The sequence below is a fragment of the Corythoichthys intestinalis genome, chromosome 13 (genome assembly GCF_030265065.1).
Source record: "Corythoichthys intestinalis isolate RoL2023-P3 chromosome 13, ASM3026506v1, whole genome shotgun sequence".
Classification (NCBI taxonomy): domain Eukaryota; kingdom Metazoa; phylum Chordata; class Actinopteri; order Syngnathiformes; family Syngnathidae; genus Corythoichthys; species Corythoichthys intestinalis.
Window position 1 is genome coordinate 23,664,370 of NC_080407.1, and position 25,049 is coordinate 23,689,418.

Below are 25,049 nucleotides of genomic sequence, written 5' to 3' on the forward strand. Positions count from 1 at the left end.
TAATTCGATGGGGCAGTAACATGTTTAAAACATGTAATTCTTACATTTTGAAGTGTTTAAAAACCATTTATAAAAGATACTTTGTGTGTGTGTGTGTGTGTGGGGGGGGGGGGGGGGGGGGTGAAAAAACATGTCTTATATATGTATCTTTTTTCCCAATGTAAAATCTGAATAAATACATTGAACACGCACAAAAAAAATTGTGGGGGGGCGCTACTTCGCGGTTTTCACTTATTGCGGCGGGTTCTGGTCCCCATTAACCGCGAAAAACGAGGGATCATTGTATTTCTGAAAAGCTTTAAGAAGCATGAATCATTAGCACCACTCGTCAGGCCGGTGTTGTGCCGACACCGGCCGTCAGCTCAAGTCCCAGCCGAAAATAACGCGTCTCAGGCGGACGACGGGAGCGATGCGAGGCGCCCCCCTCCATCCGAGAGCATGCCGCTTAATTTGACTCAACAGTGCGTTTCTTCGTTTATATTACCGCTAAATACACAAGCTTGACGCCAATTTAACGGGAGCTATTTTTTCACGGGAGATTTGGCTAGCTCTGGCAGTGTTCAACGCAAGCTGCAACGAATGGCAGTAACTTTATTATATCGCAAAATATGAAAACGATTGAAACCACTACTCACTAAATTCAATCTGCTGGCAAATACAGGCAAGTGTGTATGCTGCGCTCTGGTCTGCCCCGGTGTGGATAAGGCCTGCTTTTTGTTTTCGCAGCTTTGCAATGCAACCAAAGGCACTCCTAGCACTCCATGTACACGTAAAGCGTGCGGGTGTTTGGAATAATGGAACGCAGTTTGGGCCGATGATTGGTTCTCGTCAGCGAAGTATCTCGAAGGATTTGCTGACTGTCCAAGTGTCACTTCCGATTTCTGAATTGCTCAGTTTACGTACTGAGTTAATGATGACAATAATAATTAATTAAATAAAATCTCCCGACCCCCCCCCCCAAAAAAAGAATTTCTCGTCGGATCTACGTAGGAAACCCTTTTTGACTTCAAAACGGCGAATTTCGCCGAAAGGTGAGAAATTTTCATGCCTGAATAATGCCACTTTGTAATGAAACGGTGAGCCGTATAAGATGGATCCAACACAGAGAAGGAAGTTTGTGTAAAATTTATTACAAAAAAAACAAGGCAGCAGGCAGAACATGCGAGAAAAAATACAAACAAAAAGAAGCACGATCGGAGTCAGTGAGAGAACCAAGGGAAAGGCGTCGATGGCCAGAAAAATGGCAAAAAACAAAGTAAACGAGTAAGGTAAAACAAACTAATGAAATAGTCCGACACTCGCATATGGTGGCAGGAGTCTTTAAATAATAAGTGCTCCTAATGCGCCTGACAAAGCACACAAACATGACAAACTTGAGAGAGTTCTATCGGCTGAGGTTTAGGCAAAAGGGTGGATGTACATCATACAACAATTGAGCAAAGCAAGGCACCAAAAGTGCCAATCCTCAACAGGATTTAAGGAAGCTGAACGAAATGCAATTGTCCTATGTGCAGAAAATCTGATGAAGCCAGCATGGATGCCAGGCAAAACAGTCATTGGCCTCTGCTCCTCACATTAACAGACACGTCCCTTTATCCGATCCTTCCGAATGAATCCTTGACCACAAACTGAGCAGGAAAAAGTTTTTCGCCAGTGTGGATTCTTGTGTGTCTTTTTAAGGAGCTCTTGACACTGAATCCTTGACCGCAAACTGAGCAGGCAAAAGGTTTTTCGCCAGTGTGGGTTTTTTCATGATCTTTTAAGTGTTGCTTTTGACAGAATCCTTGACCACAAACTGAGCAGGAAAAGGTTTTTCGCCAGTGTGGATTCTTGTGTGTCTTTTTAAGGAGCTCTTGTGACTGAATCCTTGACCACAAACTGAGCAGGAAAAAGGTTTTTCGCCAGTGTGGATTCTTGTGTGTCTTTTTAAGGAGCTCTTGACACTGAATCCTTGACCACAAACTGAGCAGGAAAAAGGTTTTTCGCCAGTGTGGATTCTTGTGTGTCTTTTTAAGGAGCTCTTGTGACTGAATCCTTGACCACAAACTGAGCAGGAAAAAGGTTTTTCGCCAGTGTGGATTCTTGTGTGTATTTTTAAGTAGCTCTTGAAACTGAATCCTTGACCACAAACTGAGCAAGGAAAAGGTTTTTCGCCAGTGTGGGTTTTTTCGTGACTTTGTAAGTTTTGCTTTTTAGAGAATCTTCGACCACAAACTGAGCATGAAAAAGGTTTTTTGCCAGTGTGGGTTCTTATGTGTTCTTTAAAGTATTGCTTTCGAGCAAATCTTTGACCACAAACTGAACAGGAAAAATGTTTTTCACCAGTGTGGGTGTTAGAGTGTATTTTCAAGCTAATTTTTTGAATGAATCTTTGACCACAAACTGAGCAGACAAAAGGTTTTTCACCAGTGTGTATCCTCATATGCGTCTGACAAGTATACTTATTAGCAAAGGTTTTCCCACACTGAGAGCATTTGCAGAGTTTGTCGTCACGGTGAGATTTCTTATGACAATCGTCATTGTAAGGTGAGTGTGATGTGGTGGCATTTCTGTCTGATGGAGCGATGAAAATGTCTGCTTGCAATCCTTCTGTTGAGCTGCTGCCGCCTGGAGGCTCCGCCCCTCTGCCGGCCTGACTTGAACCATCTTCACTCTTCAAGGGCTCACCATTTGACCTGGTGATATGCTCCTCTTCTTCCTCATCTTTAATGTATGGCAGCTCTTCTTCCTCCTTTTTGTTTGGAAGTTGCTTGTGTTGACAGGGCTTTGGATCCTCCTCCTCTGTGATTTGGGGGAGCTCAACATCCTCTTTTACGCTGGAACATGCTGCCTCCTGCCGCTTAGCACCAAGATATTTTCTGAAACCTGCAAGACGCAAGAAAACCATTGATATATTTTTTGGACTACCACCGCGTCTGAAACAAGTACAGTGATCCATTGCGGTTTCGTGGATTCATTGCTTGGTGTGGTTTTAAAAAGTATTTATCAAAAAAACAGTCGGAAGAAAATATGCAGTTTCATTTTGAGGCGCAAAAGACATTGTTTCATATAGAGATGCATCCGAAAATTTGGCGCCGAAACCCATATTTACACATCCGTGGCTGAGTGGTTAGCACATCTGCCTCACAGTTCTGAGATCAAGGGTTCAATCCCGGGCTTCGGCCTTCCTGTGTGGAATTTGCATGTTCTCCCCGTGCCTGCGTGGGTTTCCTCCGGTAACTCCGGTTTCCTCCCACATCCCAAAAACATGCATGGTAGGCTGATTGAAGACTCTAAATTGTCCGTAGGTATGAGTGTGTGCGTGAATGGATCTATGTCTCCTTGTGCCCTGCGATTGGCTGGCAACCAGTTCAGGGTGTCCCCTGCCTACTGCCTGTAGATAGCTGGGATAGGCTCCTGCACCTCCGCGACCCTCGTGAGGAAAAGCGGCATGGAAAATGAATGAATGAATGTTCGTATTTAGGCATTTGTATCGGTAACCACCAAATTCTGATGTCAGTTTTTTTTTGTGGGTGCTTGAATACAACTCTCTTTTCGACGACTAGGAATCTTGTCTGTGGACTAATTCAATTTACCTCTACGGATCAAAAGCGTTAAAATGACGTCTTGTCGGTCTTGGGGAAAACTAATCGATCCTCTAATGGCACATGCGCCGAAACAACAAAACTGGCTGACTGCATTGCTGTGCGCTGCGCTAACCTGTTAGTTGGAAGCAATGAATCACCTGTAAAGTCACTAACGTGTTTGTCAAATATTTATTGATTGGATATAAGCATTTGATAGTGTTTTCTATTGTCACTGCACTATGTCTGTGTATGTTGGTGTACTTGTTATAATTCATTCATTCATTTTTCATGCCGCTTTTTCCTCACGAGGGTTGTGGAGGTGCTGGATATTATCTTTACCATAATTTTCGGACTATAAGGCGCACCTGACTAGAAGCCGCCATACACCAAATTTGACACAAAAATGGCATTTGATCTTAGATAAGCCACACTGAACTATAAGCAGCAGCTGTCCTCACTGTATTGTGGGGTATGTACACAAAAAGATATTAACCGGTAACACTTTATTTAACAGCGGCATCATAAGACCAAATGAACCACCGTGAAGTTTTGAACCAATCTTCTTGAAGCTTCATTGCTGTCATAATTATGACAGTCTTACGGCATTCTTATGACGCCGCTGTCAAATAAAATGTTACCTCTTAACCCAATAAATTAACAAATAACTGGACTATAAGTCGCAGGATTCAAATTGAGGGAAAAAAGTAGCGGCTTATAATTAAAAAAATAAAGTACCTGTATTTTGATATCTACCTACCATCGTTAGCCTCACACTGTTGATTCACACTCTATTATTGTACTAAAAATCTTAAAATATAAACCAGACCAATACCAGTACTAAATGTTGTTTAATGCCAAGTTTACAAAATTTTTGATGAAAAATGCCATGGGCGGCAATGTAGGTCAGGTGGTTAAAACTAAGACCTCCTAATGAGTAAAATTGATAAATTTTCTGCACTTTTGACTTGTTTGATAAGATTAATTAAATTCTACTCAGTGGTTCGTAGACGATTTATTTAAAAAAATATATATATTTCAATGCAGTTCATTAATTATTCAATTTTGGTGAAATCATTTCAGTTCGGTTCCGTTTTTATGTATAGTATACTCATATTTATTTTACAAATATTACTTAACCCTGTTCACAGTTCCGACAATGTATTGCACGTAATATATATATATATATATGGCAGAAAACACTCAGGTGACTTGAAGTTTCGCTCTGAGACCCCCAATTTGGCCAACTTTCAAAATTGTCCGATATGCATGTATGATACATCATTGGAAAGCTTAAAAGCTCAATTTTCTGGGGGAAGAAAAAATTTGAACAGGAGGGCATTTAAATAAAAAAAAAACAAAAAACAGCAAAACCCTAACTAGAGGCGAGAACACGCGAGAGCAAAATTAAAGACGCCATGACTTTAACGAGATATTATCGCGGACTTACCTTGTTTCGGTCCAAAAACTCCATGTAGCATGTATCACCGATGTTACATCTCAATTTTCTGGGGGAAGAAAATTTTTTGCCATATATAGAGTCTACCCACGTACCACGTGTTCGCTGTAAGGTTCCGCCCACTTGTCCGTCAAAACATAGTGTTAACCTATTACGGCTACGTACATTTCTCCTATTTACGGCGTGTTTTTCTGCTCCTTAACATTAATAATCAAAATGGTGAAGGCGTGTGTGGCTGTTGGTTGCACTAACAGAGAAGATGGAAGGAGAGACTTGAAGTTTTACCGTATTCCGAGGGATCCAAAGAGACGAGCGAAATGGACGGCTGCAATTCGACGTGAAAACTGGACACCAAAAAATCACCACAGACTATGTAGTAGTCATTTTATATCCGGTAAGATGCATTTAATATATATTTAGAGGGTTTTGGCCTGACAACCACAATTAAGATCATTGCTAGGCTAATCGCCGACAACATACGACGTAGTACGACATAGTTTCAAATTCAAGATGTTTGTGACTTCCCTTTCTTCCACCATCGTTATTTTTTGAATAATATTTAGCTGTACCAAGTGAAAGAAACTGGCCTCGTCTACGGGGCTGACAAATAACCACAATTAAGATCATTGCTAGGCTAATCGCCGACAACATACACGTATGTATGTAGTAGGAGTAGGAGTGCTATCGCTAAACCATATAAACATTAAAAGCCTTAACTCCATTGACAAACGACATGAAATACATTAGACTTGACAGTGGATGTTAGCAATAACAAAAGAATTCGAATTGAAAATTTCGTAACTCACCTTTCCAAGCACAAGATAGATTCCTGCCAAACGAGGACCTGTTTCACCCAACCAGCAACGAAGTATTTATAAGCGTCCAAGCTCTTGAAGTTTTTCGTGAGAATAGGCTGATTTTGTGTGGACAAGATCATTGTAAAAATCAGCGTAGCAGATGTCAGGCAGACAGGGCGAAGACAGTGGGTCGAAAAACATCGATTTGGGCATCAAATATGGATCTGGCGACTGTATAAAATGAAGCTTTTCCTCATAATGCCTTTTATGCAACAGATCCAGTGAGTTTGCGGCATCAGAAAGCACCGGGTCTTCCATGAAATGCATTTTAAATTCCGCCATCAATTGAAAACAATGCAAATACAGAGTCAAAATGACGGACAAGTGGGCGGAACCCTACAGCGAACACGTGGTACGTGGGTAGACTCTATATATAGGGCTGTCAAAATTATCGCGTTAACGGGCGTTAATTAATTTTTGTAATTAATCACGTTAAAATATTTGACGCAATTAACGCACCGGGCCCGCTCAGAGATTTAAATGTCAGTACAGTGAAAGGCCAACTTGTTAATTGTGTTTTATGGAGTTTTTACGCCCTCTGCTGGCGCTTGGGTGTGACTTGCATATGTTATGTGGCGTAATGTCGCCCTCTGCTGGCGATTCAGTGCAGCTGATTATTTGGGTTTCGGCGCGCTTTTCTGACGTGATTATATGTCGACGCGAACTCACACTAATAGACAGTGCTATTCAGACCAGCTAACGTCCGCATCCAGTATTCAGTGGCAGTTCTCATAGGCCCATCACACTGTTTGTGTCTAATACATGCATCGCTTGTGAGTTATATTCCTCCTTTGTTTATATTCATGAGCATTAGATAGTTATTGATAATGTGTATTTGAATTTGTTCACATATATGGTGAAATGCAGTTACATTGTTAGATGCTTGTGAGCTAATTGGCTAGTGCTACAGCTCAAATACACATGTGTGTGTACATTTTATGTTATTTTGTGATTTATGCAAGTTATTGACACATTGCCTTGTTATTTTCAGTTTTACAAAAATCCAAGAAACGTGCTCCTGTCAAAAAGAGATGACTTCAGTAAAGCCCATGCAACTTTGCCACACCGTCTGATTTCTTTTTGGAACTTATGTTCGCTATCTGTCAATTTGTGTACTCACACATATTGAGGACAGAATAGGGCTACTAGTTTATTTTTTGATTGAAAATTTTACAAATTTTATTAAAACGAAGACATTAAGAGGCGTTTTAATATAACATTTCTATAACTTGTACTAATATTCATCTATTACAAGTCTTTCTATCCATGGATCACTTTAACAGAATGTTAATAATGTTAATGCCGTCTTGTTGATTTATTGTTATAATAAACAAATACAGTCCTTATGTACTGTATGTTGAATGTATATATCCATTTTGTCTTATCTTTCCATTCCAACAATAATTTACAGAAAAATATGGCATATTTTATAGATGGTTTGAAATGCGATTAATTGCGATTAATTACGATTAATTAATTTTTAAGCTGTAATTAACTCGATTAAAAATTTTAATCGTTTGACAGCCCTAATATATATATATATATATATACAGTATATAAAACACAGAACACAGAAAGCCAAAAGAACTGTTGCGTTTGACAGAACAATATCTATATCTAATATATAAAATGTCTATATGCTGCGATAGCAGATTCATGGCGCATTAAGCCCCCGAACTATTTTTAATTTTCCGTTTTACCCTGGAAACCCTCGTTTACAGACGTCGCGCAACCGCTTTTGTTTCAACCTAGCCGTAAAAACAAGGTAAGTAATCGTATTTATTATTTGAAATGTCTATCATTTTTAGCTTAGAATCATAAAATGATGTCTAATATTTAGTTTAAAAAATAAACAACTTAAAAAATTATTCACTCGCATATTTGAAACTTAAACAAATTACATCACAATGAAAAAATTTGCATCTGGAAATAACTCACGGATATCTACCTCATAACTATCACTTAATTGTATTTTTTTCGTTGCTGTTGCATTTTCCCCAATATTTTAGATAATAATCGATCCAAACAAAGAAAATTTGAAAAACAAAACAAAAAAACATTTAAAACAGTTAATGTATGAAAAAGAAAATCTCAACCACTCTTTGATGTCTGCGATTTCGGCATCGCGACCCTTGTTATACGACCGCGTTTCACCCCTAAAATCCCTCCCAAATCCGGCTGTGGCCATTCACAGCTGTGTCTTGACACTTGGTGATACATGCAACATGGAGTTTTTGGATCGAAACAAGGTGAGTATGCAATGATATGACGTTAAAAATCACGGCGTCTTTAAATATGCTCTCTCATGCTCTCACCTCCAGTTAGGGTTTCGCCGTTTAATTTTTTGTTTTTTCTAAAATGCCCTCCTGTTCAAAATTTTTCTTCCTCCAGAAAATTGAGATTTTAAGCAATGATGTATCACACATGCATATAGACCCCAATAACCAACGTCACACAATCACGTCATCGCTGTACTGTGCCGCCATATTGTCCGTCATTGTGTGTCCGTATTGTCAATGATTGTAGTTTTAAAGGTGGATTTACTTGCAAATTATGGAAGCCCCGGTGCTTTCAGACGCTGTAAACTCATTGGATGAGTTGCATAAAAGCCGTTATTTGGAAAAGCTTCAGTCAATCCAGTCGCCAGATCCGTATTTGATGCCCTAATCGATGTTTCCTCCCGCCCGGTGCCGTCCCGTGCGTCAGAGCTCGTCCTGATACCACAAAATTTCCAGTCATACTCCAGTTTATGTCACGATGAGGAGTCGGGTACCCAAAATCGGCAACGGCCCGAATATAAACCGACATTTGGGCAGCTGAGCGTCACCATTGTCACGATTGTACAATGAAACTTGATCGGGGGTTCGACAACGGGCCGCTGTGTGCCGAAAAATTGACGCCCCGCATGAAATGTCCCCTCTACGGGAGCGCTTATTTATAACAGTTTATTGAAGCGAAAACATCAAATGTTTTCATGGACGCATTACAGTAATGGATTTACAACTGTAAGATCAGTTTTGAATAAATAATTCAATTACACAAAATATTAGTACTGTATTTTAGTAACATCGTGGACTGGGCCACATGGGCTAAACATCTTTGAACAGAAATGTATTAGTCTACAGGTTTTCACGACCATATCCCAATGACAATCACACAGGTATGACATTTATTAGTTCAAGCAGAGTAAAATAATACATATTCACAGTACAAGATTTATTAGTTCAAGAAGAGTAAAATAATACATATTCACGGTACAAGAAAGTCGTTTCCGTGTGGGCACTCCCGTCAGGGGGGACATTTCACGCGGGGCGGCTATTTTTCGGCATAACTCCTGTTTCTGCGCTCACCTTCTTGCTGCGCGACCGTGGCGACAAGCTTCGTATGTCTGCGATCGTGTTGGCATCACGACTGTTGATGTTTTCGCCGCTGTCTGACGGCTGCCGACACAAACGCATCACGGACCGAGATAAACATACCATGCAGCTTTAGAGATTTGCCCTTTGAACAATGGGCACATAGTAACTACTAAAATGACCCTATATCTTCTCTGTTACTGCAACCAACCGCCACACTTGCCTTCGCCATTTTGATGAATCAATGTTAACGATTGTCAGGAAGGTTTTTGGATTCGTTTACTAGCCGGTGATTCCTTAGACAAGCAGAAAAACACGCAATAATAGGAGGAATGTACGTAGCGGTAATATGTAAACATGATGAGCTGACGGACAATATGGCGGCACCAGTCAGGGGGGCGGAGTTGTGACGTCACGTGATTGGGGTCTATAGGACAATTTTGAAATTTGGCCAAATTGGGGGTCTCAGAGCAGAACTTAGTCACCTGAGTGTTTTCCACCAAATATATATGTATACCTCATGTAATTCCTTCAAACAAAGCAAATCATTTACATAGAAGGAAATCTTTCAATCGAAGCAGTGGTGAAACCTGATGTTGGCTAACGAGTCCATTGTACGGCTACTAACTAAGCAACACCACGATGTAAAAGGAATGAAAAATACCATATTAGCCTGAAAAACATTTCTGTACTAATGAGGAAAAAGCAATGCTTGGGATGACCTTTGATGTGTATGAACTCTTTTTCTTCCTTAATGGATGGCGACTCTTCCTCCTCGTCCTTGATGCATGCAGACTCCGGGTGCTCAGGATAATGGGCTTGACTGACATCTAGATCTGCAAGACCACGAACAAATCTTATTTCTTCATTTGCAAACTTGTGTCCCCAAAGTTGATTTCTGCTGGACAAAATTCATCCTTGCTATATTTTTGTTTATTCGTGTTTTGTTGTCTTCCAATCCAGCACAAAAATCATTTCAAAGTGCTTGACATCACATTAACTGCGGTTAAAAAATGGAATCCCTTGACAGCACTATTGTTAACATTAAAAATGAATTCTCATCACCGCAATCTGTCATGTACAGTGTACTTATCATCGAAAGTGAACCAACCTTCTAGTCTGTGAAGAAGAACCTTAGCGTGCATTAGTTTACACACAGTCGAGTGTCGGTGACGTGGGGGCTCCTCTTTCACTCCACAAAGTTCCTCCGGTCTCGCGGACATTTTCCCACTTGATTTGTGAATGCTGAGATGAAGATTAGCTAATGGCTTTTTTTTAGACCATAATGGCGGACACGTCGTCGAGAAAAGAGGAAAAAATGGCGAGTCTTTATCTTTTATCTTCTTTACGTCTTTATTTCTTTAATCTCTTTCTCTTATTAAGAGCCAATCGGGGGAGCGGCTGTTGCGAGCGACTCAACATCGCACAGCCAATCACGAGATTAGCGACAAGCAAGTCAAAATCTGCGTAGCCAATCACGAGCGTGGTCCGATTGCGGAAGAGGAGGGCCTTCCATCGTTGTCAAAGCACTTTAAATATTTACGTTCGTGAATTCGTTAACATATCAGCATGGGTCTCTATCACTAACGGTAGCTAATGGAGTTGTATATGTGCATTGTATGTATTTTTTATGCCTTCGCGATGCATATTCAATATTGATGTTGCATGATCTATATTTTTTGCTGTGTACGGTAGTTTTCCATTACGGCCGCTAGATGACAGCATTCGTCCATTTGTTGTAAGCGAATTCAGTCAAAATGTATGCTTGTTCGTGAACGTGTGCACGTCACTGTATTTTCCTGATTAAATTGAAATTAATGATCGTATTTTAGCTTATTCCTTTTTTGTTGTAGTGTTTACAGATTGATCTCATACCTTATGCCCCGTGGAGTTACAATTCCTGATTTTTTGCACCTCAAGGAAGATTTGGGTGAATATGAGGCAAATTAAAGCCATTTGAATTCAGCAGTGGATTCACTAGGGCCAGGGGTCCCCAACCTATTCCACTAAGGCACACTGTGGGTGCAGGATTTCATTCTTACCAAACAAGATGACAACACTTTTTCCCCAATCTGGTGTTTTACAAGTGCAATCAGTTGATTGCAGTCAGGTGTGGCTTGTTTTAGCAGAAGCCTCATTGGTTCAACTGTCTCTGCTGGATCGGCTGGAACAAAAACCAGGACCCACAGTGTGCCTTGAGGACTGGGTTGAAAACCCCTGCACTAGGCCTTGGGGTGGACCCTGAAAAAGTGCCTAGAAAATGAGTTTCGTTCCACTTTCTGGGCACTACTTGTTCAATGCATTTTTTGATAGATAATACCCTTCTGAACTTTGGGTTAAAAGTTCACCCAACGTTTCCCTGCACCAATTTTGTCAAAAGCCAGGAATATATACATAGGGAAATAACAAAAAACGAAAATCTGGTGCTGCCATTTCTGGGTGTAAAATGTCTTACATTAAATTTGGCAACACAAAATCTTTCTCAAAAGTCATACATACATGTACCTAATATCAGAAACAAGTATTGGTGGTTTAGTATACTCATATGTGAATTTAGATCATTAAATGTAGCAAATCTGTGCAAAAAAAATCACTTCAACTAGAGGTGACACCAGCACATGAAGCACATATGTTACATTTATCTAAAAGCTTATGTTTTATATATGAAAACAATTCACAACCTACTATGTAATGAAAGATACACAAGAAGCAGCACACATTGGCCAAAAATGGCTGAAAATCCTACCATGCACCTCAAAACTGGAACAAGGCAAAATGGACTGGATGAAAATAAATGCATTAAGAGCCCAGATAATTGTAACAAAGAGTATTTATTAAAGTGTCAGATTATGTCACAGCATGTCATTTACACCCCCACCCCTGCCTCACACAAAAAAATATATATACAGTGCCTTGCAAAAGTATCCGGCCCCCTTGAACCTTGCAACCTTTCGCCACATTTCAGGGTTCAAACATAAAGATATAAAATTGTAATTTTTTTGTCAAGAATCAACAACAAGTGGGACACAATCGTGAAGTGGAACAACATTTATTGGATAATTTAAACTTTTTTAACAAATAAAAAACTGAAAAGGGGCGTGCAATATTATTCGGCCCCCTTGCGTTAATACTTTGTAGCGCCACCTTTTGCTCCAATTACAGCTGCAAGTCGCTTGGGGTATGTTTCTATCAGTTTTGCACATCGAGAGACTGGCATTCTTGCCCATTCTTCCTTGCAAAACAGCTCGAGCTCAGTGAGGTTGGATGGAGAGTGTTTGTGAACAGCAGTCTTCAGCTCTTTCCACAGATTCTCGATTGGATTCAGGTCTGGACTTTGACTTGGCAATTCTAACACCTGGATACGTTTATTTTTGAACCATTCCATTGTAGATTTGGCTTTATGTTTTGGATCATTGTCCTGTTGGAAGATAAATCTCCGTCCCAGTCTCAGGTCTTGTGCAGATACCAACAGGTTTTCTTCCAGAATGTTCCTGTATTTGGCTGCATCCATCTTCCCGTCAATTTTAACCATCTTCCCTGTCCCTGCTGAAGAAAAGCAGGCCCAAACCATGATGCTGCCACCACCATGTTTGACAGTGGGGATGGTGTGTTCAGGGTGATGAGCTGTGTTGCTTTTACGCCAAACATATCGTTTTGCATTGCTGCCAAAAAGTTCAATTTTGGTTTCATCTGACCAGAGCACCTTCTTCCACATGTTTGGTGTGTCTCCCAGGTGGCTTGTGGCAAACTTTAAACGAGACTTTTTATGGATATCTTTGAGAAATGGCTTTCTTCTTGCCACTCTTCCATAAACGCCATATTTGTGCAGTGTACGACTGATTGTTGTCCTATGGACAGACTCTCCCACCTCAGCTGTAGATCTCTGCAGTTCATCCAGAGTGATCATGGGCCTCTTGGCTGCATCTCTGATCAGTTTTCTCTTTGTTTGAGAAGAAAGTTTGGAAGGACGGCCGGGTCTTGGTAGATTTGCAATGGTCTGATGCTCCTTCCATTTCAGTATGATGGCTTGCACGGTGCTCCTTGAGATGTTTAAAGCTTGGGAAATCTTTTTGTATCCGAATCCGGCTTTAAACTTCTCCACAACAGTATCTCGGACCTGCCTGGTGTGTTCCTTGGTTTTCATAATGCTCTCTGCACTTTAAACAGAACCCTGAGACTATCACAGAGCAGGTGCATTTATACAGAGACTTGATTAAACACAGGTGGATTCTATTTATCATCATCGGTCATATAGGACAACGTTGGATCATTCAGAGAGCCTCACTGAACTTCTGGAGTGAGTTTGCTGCACTGAAAGTAAAGGGGCCGAATAATATTGCACGCCCCACTTTTCAGTTTTTTATTAGTTAAAAAAGTTTAAATTACCCAAAAAATGTTGTTCCACTTCACGATTGTGTCCCACTTGTTGTTGATTCTTGACAAAAAAATTAAATTTTATATCTTTATGTTTGAACCCTGAAATGTGGCGAAAGGTTGCAAGATTCAAGGGGGCCGAATACTTTTGCAAGGCACTGTATATTTACATATATCAAATGTGCATTCACAATAAAACCATGGCACTTCATTGGAACATCCATCTTTTTTGGCAGTCAAATTGAACAAAGGTCTATGTTTTGGGAAAAGGCAATACAGACATTTTTTTTTGTTTTAAAAGGGTTAAAATGGAGAGTACCATCTTGATAATGAATCAAAACTTAGGACAGATTTGACATGGTGGGTGATTACTCATCAATATCACTATCATCAGTGTCATTATCCCATGTGCCTCTTTCTGTTTCCTTTGAAATATTTTCACAGTTCTGGCAGTGGCATAAATCTGTACAAGACATTTTTGCAGACAAGCATGAACATCTTTCAGTCTCACACTTGCTTATCTTGCAACCACAGTGGACTACCTGTGGCACACTATCTGGGGCATGATTTCTAGTCATCCATTTTACTGTTAATTCACCATCCTCAATGTCCCGTCCATTGCCAATTGGTGAAGGGGCACACATCATACCAGTCAGAGAATGTTGCATTACTGCTGCTTGGTAGTTTGCCCTTTTGCTGTGTTGGAAGAGAGCATCAATTGTTGGAGGAATGGACAGTTCTGGCAAAGCTGACGATGCCATACAGAATGCCTTGTATCTTTCATAGTTGACATTTTTGGCAGTTGACTGGCCATATAGATGGCACATATGTTTGCTCAATGCCTCAAATGTAGACTTGTCAAGGTTAAAACTACTACCCAGATATGTAAACGCAGTCAGGTATTCTACTTGCTGACAAGCAAGAGAAAATGTCTTTGTTTTGCCCTTGCCATGAAAGGCCCTGGTCGAGTCACAACCTGTGAATGTATGGATGCCAAAGAGGGCTGAACAAACACTTGGGCCCAGAGCTGGTTTTCCAACCTGATGTTGTGCTACCCATTTTTTCAGTGTCACTTTCTTGGCTTACCTCAGTAGATTCGGGAGCTGATGTACCCGATGACTGAGGTATCCTGTCTAAAAGTTTGTCTGTTGTTGATAATATCTCAAAAAAAAAAAAAAACATTTCAGACATGTTGCGCTGGAAAGGGGTGTGAAAAACCAACTGGAGGAAATCGCGCTTCAATCTTCTTTTCAGGAAAACCTACCTGAAACAAAGTTAAAGGGAAAGATGAGCACAAGACACACATATTCACATCACACACACCCACATTCACTCTTGCACTTATATTTCTCATTCACACAAATACACCAAAGAGAACAAAATTAAACATTCTCTCAAAGCCTTTTTTATTAGAGACTACATTTATATAAATTTTTTTTTAGTATGAAGATTTATATATTACCTGTAGTCTGAAGCATCAAGATCCTCATGGTTCTTCAAGGTGTTCACGAACAACCTTTTTAGCTTGTCCATTCTGAGCACTTCTTTGTCAACGATAATCCTTTGACGGACCACTTGTTCACAAACGAGTTTGTAGCTCTCAGCATAGGGTTGTCTGAAACACACACATAGTTTGGATGTGCAAAGAGTAACGCTTTCAATGCTTTGGCTAAAGGCAAGCAGAATACAAGTGGCATGTTGTTGACCAATGCTTTACCTTTGAAATGTGTAATTTTAGCAAAGTGTCAATGGAATAGTGCAATGTAATAACTCATAGTTCTTCGTCCCTCGTTACAGTTTCTGCTGCTGTTGACTTGGTTAGGAACCTGGTGTAATCTCGGTAACAGGATTTATGGTATCGCACCTCCATTGCAACAGTCTTTGTCTTTGATATGTTGAAGGATTGAAGAGTCTTTCTTCATCTCTGCTGCCTGCAGCAACCGGCCTTTATACAAAAAAAGAATTATAATAAGTCACATCACCGCTTTTCACAGTATATGCACATCACGGATTTAAAAGTAAAGGGTTTGTTGAGGTTGGTGGGGAGTGGGGGGTGTAGCTGTGATCTATTATTGTGAGGGGCACAGCTAACCCGAGTTCGGTAACCACTGCTGGATTCACTCGATAAATCATTCAGCAGCTCGCGTGTTTACTAAACTATAGCCTTAAAAATTAACAACAAATTATTTTCAGTCCATTAATAAATATTGGTCATATTGTAAATAAAAATGGGCGCGTGTGTGTGAGGCACATACCTGCCGACAATGTCTCTGCTCTGGCGAGATGATCCCGCTGCCGTTTGTCTTCCGATCCCAAACGAGCATACTTTGACACTTTTTTTACAAATGATGCAGATGGCTGGAAGGACAGGGCCAGCAGAAGCGATGGGCAAACCTGAACGGGAACGAATTTCTTTCTGGGAGTTTCAGACGCTTCTGCAACTTCGCTAGTACTCGCAGGGGGGTCAGAATGGCTCGCGGCTGCAGATGGCTCTCCCCCAGCACGTGCGAATTTTTTCCACAGCCTTTAACACTTTCTGTTTATCAGTAAAACACCGGTAGCATGTAGTGTGGAATCCAGCATCGCCAGGAATATTTTCAAAATCCATATCCACGCAATGTTTGTATATTCCTGCAAGATCCTTGTTAGCGCCGTGAAGACAAAGCCACTTTTTAAAGCAGGTTCTGTACGTGTTCCACCGTTGAAAAGTGAAGTCCAAGACGTCCTCATTCTTCACGGAAAAAAGATGCATGTAGCATCGTTTATTTCCCACTTTCTGCGCTCTTTTTAACTTTTTTCTCCATTCGCTCGTCTTCGCTCTCCGATGTTATAGACCCTACCCACGTGACGTCACAACTCCGCTCTCCTGACTGGTGCCGCCCACTTGTCCGGCAACACATCGTGTTGACCTGTTACGGCTACGTACATTCCTCCTATTTACGACGTGTTTTTCTGCTCGTTAACATTAATAATCAAAATGGTGAAGGCGTGTGTGGCGGTCGGTTGCAATAACAGAGAAGATAGACGGAGAGACTTGAAGTTCTACCGGATTCCGAGAGACACGGAGAGGAGAGAGCGAGATGGGCTGCTGCAATTCGACGAGAAAACTGGGCTCCAAACGATTACCACAGATTATGTAGTAGTCATTTTATATCTGGTAAGATGCATTTAATATATATTTAGAGGGTTTTGGGCTGACAACCACAATTAAGATCATTGCTAGGCTAATCGCCGACAACATACACGTATGTATGTAGTGAGTGCTATCGCTAAACCATATAAACATTAAAAGCCCTAGCTCCATTGACAAATGACATGAAATACATTAGACTTGACAGTGGATGTTAGCAAGAACAAAAGATTTTGAATTGAAAATTTCGTAACTCACCTTCCGAGCACAAGATTCCTGCCGAATTTTCGTGTACGAGGACCTGTTTCACCCAACCGGCAACGTAGCATTTATAAGCCTCCAAGCTCTTAAAGTTTTTCAAACTTTCATGAGAATAGGCTGATTTTGTGTGGACAAGATAGTTGTAAATATCAGGGTCAGGCAGAGACGGTGAAGGCAGCCGGTCAAAAATCATCGATTTAGGCATCAAATATGGATCTGGCGACTGTATAGAACGAAGCTTTTCCACATAACGCCTTTTATGCAACACATCCAGTGAGTTTACGGCATCAGAAAGCACCGGGTCTTCCACGAAATGCATTTTAAATTCCTCGATCAATTGAAACCAATGCTAATACAGAGACAATATGACGGACAAGTGGGCGGAATCATACAGCGAGCACGTGGTTTTATGACGTGGGTGTGTAGGCTCTATAGTCACCATTTTTGATATCTGGTTGTTATGGTGAGGAGAAAGCGGCTACCTGATTGGCTCATGTGACCAAAATCACACCACTCCCGAGCTAATGGCACTACGCGAACACCAGAGATCAATGCGCCTCAACGCAAAATACTCCCCGGGGTTTCAACACCGTGAACAAAAAATTGACACATTTTCAGAGGGTGAACTCCACGGATTCTTACTTAGAACTAATAAATCTGTTTTATGAAGAAGAAATTATTTAGTGCCCCTGGTAGCGGAGCGAAACTGAACGAAAAGGTAGGTGACCTGACGGCCTAATGAATTTGTTACACTGTGAGGCTGTCTGGTTGTGGTGTGCTGTGGTTTGAGGTGGTGTTTGACGGTGGTGAAGAGTTGTTTGGAGTTACCAGAGTTATTGTTAATAATGTTGGAGTAGTGTGCTAACCTGGCCTTGGAGAGTTCTTTGGCATATTTCCGTTGATGTTTCCGGGAGGCCAACTTATGCACCAACAGCCCTGATGTAACAAAGGCCCACTCCAGGACTCAGCCAGTCCTTTTTAGATATCTCAGCTCCTCTGTGAACTAGGGAGCTGAACGGGTGAACTATCATAGAACTATCATCATAATCATCTTCATTTTCGACCTTCAGTTGAATTTTAGAGAAATTAACTCTTTTTGTATAGTATAAAATGTTTTTTGCGCCATGGTCAACAGTGAACGTTTCCGTTCCAATAGTGCCCTATATACCCTACCCACCGACGTCACAAAACCACGTGCTCGCTGTATGGTTCCGCCCACTTGTCCGTCATTTTGTCTCTGTATTAGCATTGGTTTCAATTGATCGAGGAATTTAAAATGCATTTCATGGAAGACCCGGTGCTTTCTGATGCCGTAAACTCACTGGATGTGTTGCATAAAAGGCGTTATGTGGAAAAGCTTCGTTCTATACAGTCGCCAGATCCATATTTGATGCCTAAATCGATGATTTTTGACCGGCTGCCTTCGCCGTCTCTGCCTGACCCTGATATTTACAACTATCTTGTCCACACAAAATCAGCCTATTCTCACGAAAGTTTGAAAAAGTTTAAGAGCTTGGAGGCTTATAAATGCTACGTTGCCGGTTGGGTGAAACAGGTCCTCGTACACGAAAATTCGGCAGGAATCTTGTGCTCGGAAGGTGAGTTACGAAATTTTCAATTCAAAATCTTTTGTTCTTGCTAACATCCACTGTCAAGTCTAATGTATTTCATGTCATTTGTCAATGGAGCTAGGGCTTTTAATGTTTATATGGTTTAGCGATAGCACTCTCACTACATACATACGTGCATGTTGTCGGCGGTTAGCCTAGCAATGATCTTAATTGTGGTTGTCAGCCCAAAACCCTCTAAATACATATTAAATGCATCTTACCAGATATAAAATGACTACTACATAATCTGTGGTAATCGTTTGGAGCCCAGTTTTCTCGTCGAATTGCAGCAGCCCATCTCGCTCTCTCCTCTCCGTGTCTCTCCGTCTATCTTCTCTGTTACTGCAACCGACCGCCACACACGCCTTCACCATTTTGATTATTAATGTTAACGAGCAGAAAAACACGCCGTAAATAGGAGGAATGTACGTAGCCGTAACAGGTCAACACGATGTGTTGACGGACAAGTGGGCGGCACCAGTCAGGAGAGCGGAGTTGTGACGTCACGTGGGTAGGGTCTATTCGACGTGACCCTTGTAGCAAGCAAGGTGTCAGATGGTGACCATGTTATTAACAAAAACATTTTCAACATAAATTTAGTCTCTCAAGTTAAATACACACATTTTTGTGTTTTATGTATTACAGTAGATAGTTTTTTAACAAAAATGATATACCAAAACATTTCATTTTCTCCCCAACACCATTTTTCTTTATTAGGCCCTCATACTCAGTTGTAACATGCCATACTATACTTATAATAATAACAGTTCATGTAGCTGAAGTTGTGCTGAAACAAAAAACTGTTTATATTATACCATAAATCTATATATACCATTATTTAAAAAATAATAATGATAATAATCTGACATTGTGAACAGTTACTAACAATGCTTCTTATTACTTGAGTATTTTCAACGAAAACTTATTTTTTTTTACATATACTTGAGTACATTTTCGGATGACTACTTTTACTTAAAGTAATATTATTTAGAAGAAATTATTTTACTTGATTAAAATTTTTTTGGGCTACTCTACCCACCTCTGAATATTAGTATAAATTTGAAAAGTACATTTAAATGTACTCATTACTTGAGTATTCTTTTTAACGAACACTTTTTACTTATACGTGAGTACATTTTTGGATGACTACTTTTAAAGTAATATTTAGAAGAAACCCTACTCTTACTTGATTAAACATTTTGGCTACTCTACCCACCTCTGAATATTAGGATAGAATAGGAAAAGCACATTTAAATGTAGTGGACTGAATAAAAACAAGGTATTAAGAATAAAAACAAGCAAGTGCTGAGGTACAAGCACTTTGAAGCAGAGTCAAATTTTCATGGCGGGGGCTGGTACAGGGGCGGCGAAAGTCACTCACAGCAGGGGGTGCTGAGGATCTGTTTTAGTTTTTCCAATCCAAAATCAGCCATTTCGGTCAAAATTTGTCATGCAGGTGCATTTTCTCCATACATGGCAGTATACACGCATGCCGGATAGTTTTCGTGATACTAATAGGCTACTATAAAGACAGCGTTCTAATTAACCTAGTGTTCTGGTATTGGAAATAAAAGTGCCCGTGTATTATTATGCAAATCCCCGCAGCTAGATGCCGCAATGACATACGAACACATTTGAAAACTAAAAGGTCCAATAAAGCTCGGTTTAACACCCCATTTTCACAACACTAAGATAAATTGCACACGAATAAACAACAACAAATAATATGGCTACAAAACATCCTACCTATGTGAAGACACCAAAGATAGATTTCCTTTCTGGACTCCACAGTCTAGATCCTCAACTAACTTTTCCCCACTGGGCATTATAGAGCTGTCATCATAATCATGTTCATTTTCGACCTTCAATTGAATATTATGACAAAAAAAGAATATAACAAAAAAAAACATGGCAACAGTGAACTTTTCCATTCCAATAGCGCCTTATTCAATGCGACCCCTGTAGGTGTCAGGTGGCGACCATGTTATTATAAGAAAACAAAATTTTCAACACAAAACATATATAATCTGCTAAATTAAATACAGAAATGATTCTGTGTGTTTTATTTATTCATTCATTCATTTTCCATGCCGCTTTTCCTCACGAGGGTTGCGGAGGTGCTGGAGCCTATCCCAGCTAACTACGGGCAGTAGGCAGGGTACACCCTGAACTGGTTGCCAGCCAATCGCAGGGCACAAGGAGACGTACAACCATTCATGCACACACTCATACCTACGGTCAATTTAGAGTGTTCAATCAGCCTACCCTGCATGTTTTTGGGATGTGGGAGGAAACCGGAGTTCCCGGAGAAAACCCACGCAGGCACAGGGAGAACATGCAAACTCCACACGTTTTATTTATTTAAAAAAATTAATAAAAAAAATAAAAAAGAGATCCCAAAACTTGACTTGCTGCAAGTAAAAACAACAATTCTTGTAGTAAGAACCCGACTTTACTGTCATAGTCCTTTTTTCTTCTTTATTTTTGTTTATTTGGCTCTCATACTCTGTCAATCCCGAGTAGTAATAGTAATTGGGAAAAAAATATATATTTACATTAACACCCACACAAAAAAACTCATTTGGGAGCCAGTTTTTTAATTTTTTTTATCATTATTATTTTTGCAATATTGAACAATGTATTCTAAATTTCCATATTTATTTAATGACAATATATATGAATGATTTTGAATTTTTGGAATTTGGGGTTTGCGGTTTTAAATATGAAATGTGAAAAGTGTAGTTTGAATAGGAGATTATGATATAAATGATGGCAGTCGGCGAGAGAACCAAAGACGTTGATGGCCAGAAAAGGTAAAACACGAAATGGCAAAGTCCAAACAGAAATGCAATCACAAAAATAAAGTGTACCATGAATACAAACGTAACCCCCCCCAACCCTAACCTAATCTAAAGGTTTTTCGCCAGTGTGAGTTCTTATGTGTTTTTGTAAGTTTATCTTCGCAGTGAAACCTCGACCACATACTGAGCAGGAAAAAGGTTTTTCGCCAGTGTGAGTTCTTTCATGACTTTGTTGGTGTTGCTTTTGAGAGAATCCTTGACCACAAACTGAGCAGGAAAAAGGTTTTTCACCAGTGTGGGTTCTTGTGTGTCGTTTGAGGTGTTCCCCCCGAGCAAATCTTTGACCACAAACTGAGCAGGAAAAAGGTTTTTCGCCAGTATGGGTTCTTTCGTGACTTTGTAAGTTTTGCTTTTGAGAGAATCCTTGACCACAAACTGAGCAGGAAAAAGGTTTTTCGCCAGTGTGGGTTCTTCTGTGTTGTTTTAGGATGCTCTTATGATTGAATCTATGACCACAAACTGAGCATGGAAAAGGTTTTTCGCCACTGTGGGTTCTTGTGTGTTTTTTTAAGGTGGTCTTGTAACTGAATCTTTTCTCACAAACTAGGCAAGAAAAAGGTTTTTCGCCAGTGTGGGTTCTTGTGTGTTGTTTTAAGGTGGACTTTTGACTGAATCTCTGACCACAAACTGAGCATGGAAAAGGTTTTTCGCCAGTGTGGGTTCTTGTGTGATTTTTTAAGGTGGACTTTTGACTAAATCTTTTATCACAAACTAGGCAAGAAAAAGGTTTTTCGCCAGTGTGGGTTCTCGTGTGTTCGTTTAAGTGTTGCTTTTGAGAGAATCCTTGACCACAAACTGAGCAGGAAAAAGGTTTTTCACCAGTGTGGGTTCTTATGTGTCGTTTGAGGAGTTCCCCCCGAGCAAATCTTTGACCACAAACTGAGCAGGAAAAAGGTTTTTCGCCAGTATGGGTTCTTTCGTGACTTTGTAAGTGTTGCTTTTGAGAGAATCCTTGACCACAAACTGAGCAGGAAAAAGGTTTTTCGCCAGTGTGGGTTCTTCTGTGTTGTTTTAGGATGCTCTTATGATTGAATCTATGACCACAAACTGAGCATGGAAAAGGTTTTTCGCCACTGTGGGTTCTTGTGTGTTCTTTTAAGGTGGTCTTGTAAATGAATCTTTTATCACAAACTGGGCAGGAAAACGTTTTTTCGCCAGTGTTGGTTCTTCTGTTATTTTTTAAGGTGGTCTTGTCATTGAATCTTTTATCACAAACTAGGCAGGAAAAAGGTTTTTCTCCAGTGTCGGTTCTCCTGTGTTCGTTTAAGTGTTCCTTTTGCGCGAAACTTTGCCCACAAATTGGGCAGGAAAATGGTTTTTTGCCAGTGTGGGTTCTTTCGTGAATTTGTAAGTGTTGCTTTTGAGAGAATCCTTGACCACAAACTGAGCAGGAAAAAGGTTTTTCGCCAGTGTGGGTTCTTATGTGTTGTTTTAGGATGCTCTTATGACTGAATCTTTGACCACAAACTGAGCAGGAAAAAGGTTTTTTGCCAGTGTGGGTTCTTGTGTGATTTTTTAAGGTGGTCCTGTCACTGAATCTTTTATCACAAACTAGGCAAGAAAAAGGTTTTTCGCCAGTGTGGGTTCTCGTGTGTCTTGTTAAGTCTCCCGCTTGAACAAAACCTTTTCCACAAACTGAGCAGGAAAAAGGCTTTTCACCAGCGTGGGTTCTTTCGTGACTTTGTAAGTGTTGCTTTTGAGAGAATCCTTTACCACAAGTCGCGCAGGCAAAAGGTTTTTCGCCAGTGTGGATTCTTGTGTGTTGTTTTAGGTTTCCCACCGAAACAAAACCTTTTCCACAAACCAAGCAAAAAAAAGCCTTTTCACCAGTATGGCTCCTCCTATGCATCCGACAATTATACTTATTAGCAAAGGTTTTCCCACACTGAGAGCATTTGCAGAGTTTGTCGTCACCGTGAGATGTCTTATGACCATCATCATTGTAAGGTGAGTGTGACGTGGCGCCATCTTTGTCTGATGGAGCGATGAAAGTGTCTGCTTGCAATCCTTCTGTTGAGCTGCTGCCGCTTGGAGGCTTCGCCCCTCTGCCGGCCTCATTCAGACCATCTTCACTCTTCAAGGGATCACCAGTCCACCTGGTGATACGCTCCTCCTCCTCTTTACCATATGGCAGCTCCTCCTCCTCCTTTTTGATTGGAAGTTGCTTTTGTTGACAGGGCTTTGGCTCCTCTTTGATTTGGGGGAGCTCAACATCCTCTTTTACGCCAGGAGATTCTGGCTCAGCACCAAGATATTTTCTGAAACCTGCAAGACACAAGAAAACCAATGATATATTTTATGGACCACCAACGTTTCATCGGCCAATCTTTGTGCAAAACACTGAAAGGATGAGAACAGTGATCCCTCACGACTTCGCGTTTCACGTTACGCCGATTCAGTGCATTGCAGGGTTTAAAAAAATATTCATAAAAAAATAAAAGTGAAAAAGTACACGTCAGTTCATTTTGAGACACAAGAGACATTGTTTCGTATAGAAATGCGACCGAAAATTCGGTGTCCAATGTTATAAATTGTTATCATAATTCTGTCCAAGAATGATCAATGAAGTGATAAGAACAATCATCCAATCTCATCTACGTCCCATCTACATCGTGCAGAATCCATTTTTGGAGATTCCGTTGGTTACCCTGACTTGATTTCGCAGTTTTAACTTTGTCAACACTGTGCTCACTTCAACCGCAACTGATGGGTTTTTTTCTAAACCGGAAGTTCGAGGCAGACACTGTCCAAGATGGCGTTGCCCATATTTCGCTCAGGAAACTTGTGTATAGTTTTTTTGTGTGTGTAAATATTGGCTGCAGGAATTCCGGACCAGGGCCCTGACCAATACTATAGACCCTACTCACCTACGTCACAAAATGGGCGTGTCGCTGTTCCGGCCGCCATATTGTACCTCTTTTTCAGACCTATTCTCATTGTTTTCAATTAGTCGAGCAAGTTATAGAGCAATTCATGGAAGCCCCGGTGTTATCTGACGCTGTAAACTCATTGGATCCGTTGCATAAAAGGCGTTACGTGGAAAAGCTTCGGTTTATCCATTCGCCAGATCCGTATTTGATGCCTAAATCGATGTTTTTCGACCCGCTGGCTTCGCCTGACATCTGATATCCTGATATTTACAACTATCTTGTCCACACAAAATCAGCCTATTCTCACGAAAGTTTGAAAAACTTTTAGAGCTTGGAGGCTTATAAATGCTACGTTGCTGGTTGGGTGAAACAGGTCCTCGTACACGAAAATTCGGCAGGAATCTTGTGCTCGGAAGGTGAGTTACGAAATTTTCAATTCAAAATATTTTTTTCTTGCTAACATCCACTGTCAAGTCTAATGTATTTCATATCATTTGTCAATGGAGCTAGGGCTTTTAATGTTTATATGGTTTAGCGATAGCACTCACTACATACATACGTGTATGTTGTCGGCGATTAGCCTAGCAATGATCTTAATTGTGGTTGTCAGCCCAAAACCCTCTAAATATATATTAAATGCATCTTACCAGATATAAAATGACTACTACATAATCTGTGGTAGTCGTTTGGAGCCCAGTTTTCTCGTCG

At 40.5% G+C, this 25,049-nt stretch overlaps 2 protein-coding genes and 1 long non-coding RNA gene across 3 annotated transcripts in view; all 3 read right to left on the reverse strand.

The window, feature by feature from the left end:
* Positions 1-1,624: 1,624 nt before the first annotated feature.
* On the reverse strand, positions 1,625-10,713 carry LOC130928077 (zinc finger protein OZF-like). Its single transcript, XM_057854305.1, has 3 exons — positions 10,347-10,713; positions 9,958-10,071; positions 1,625-2,865 (listed from the first exon to the last, which is right to left on the reverse strand). The coding sequence occupies exons 1-3, from the start codon at positions 10,456-10,458 to the stop codon at positions 1,760-1,762; spliced, it is 1,332 nt and encodes a 443-aa protein (XP_057710288.1). The 5' UTR covers positions 10,459-10,713; the 3' UTR covers positions 1,625-1,759.
* A 3,072-nt stretch (positions 10,714-13,785) lies between these two features.
* Positions 13,786-16,066, reverse strand: LOC130928107 (uncharacterized). Its single transcript, XR_009066631.1, has 4 exons — positions 15,865-16,066; positions 15,327-15,554; positions 15,072-15,224; positions 13,786-14,873 (listed from the first exon to the last, which is right to left on the reverse strand). It is a non-coding gene; the product is annotated as an uncharacterized LOC130928107 (long non-coding RNA).
* A 3,110-nt stretch (positions 16,067-19,176) lies between these two features.
* The window catches only part of LOC130928015 (oocyte zinc finger protein XlCOF6-like), a 40,073-nt gene continuing 34,200 nt past the window's right edge, over positions 19,177-25,049 (reverse strand). The window contains exon 3 of the mRNA XM_057854189.1: positions 19,177-23,736. Within this exon, the coding sequence (XP_057710172.1) occupies positions 21,515-23,736 (2,222 nt within the window). The 3' untranslated portion in view covers positions 19,177-21,514. The remainder of the gene's footprint in view (positions 23,737-25,049) is intronic.

Coding starts and splice junctions, on each gene's coding strand:
- LOC130928077 (XM_057854305.1), bottom strand. CDS start 10,458: ATGTCCGCGAGACCGGAGGAACTTTGTGGAGTGAAAGAGGAGCCCCCA. Junction 10,072..10,346: donor TCTTCTTCACAGACTAGAAG/GTTGGTTCACTT, acceptor GTGGTCTTGCAG/ATCTAGATGTCAGTCAAGCC. Junction 2,866..9,957: donor AGAGTTCATACACATCAAAG/GTCATCCCAAGC, acceptor TGCGTCTTGCAG/GTTTCAGAAAATATCTTGGT.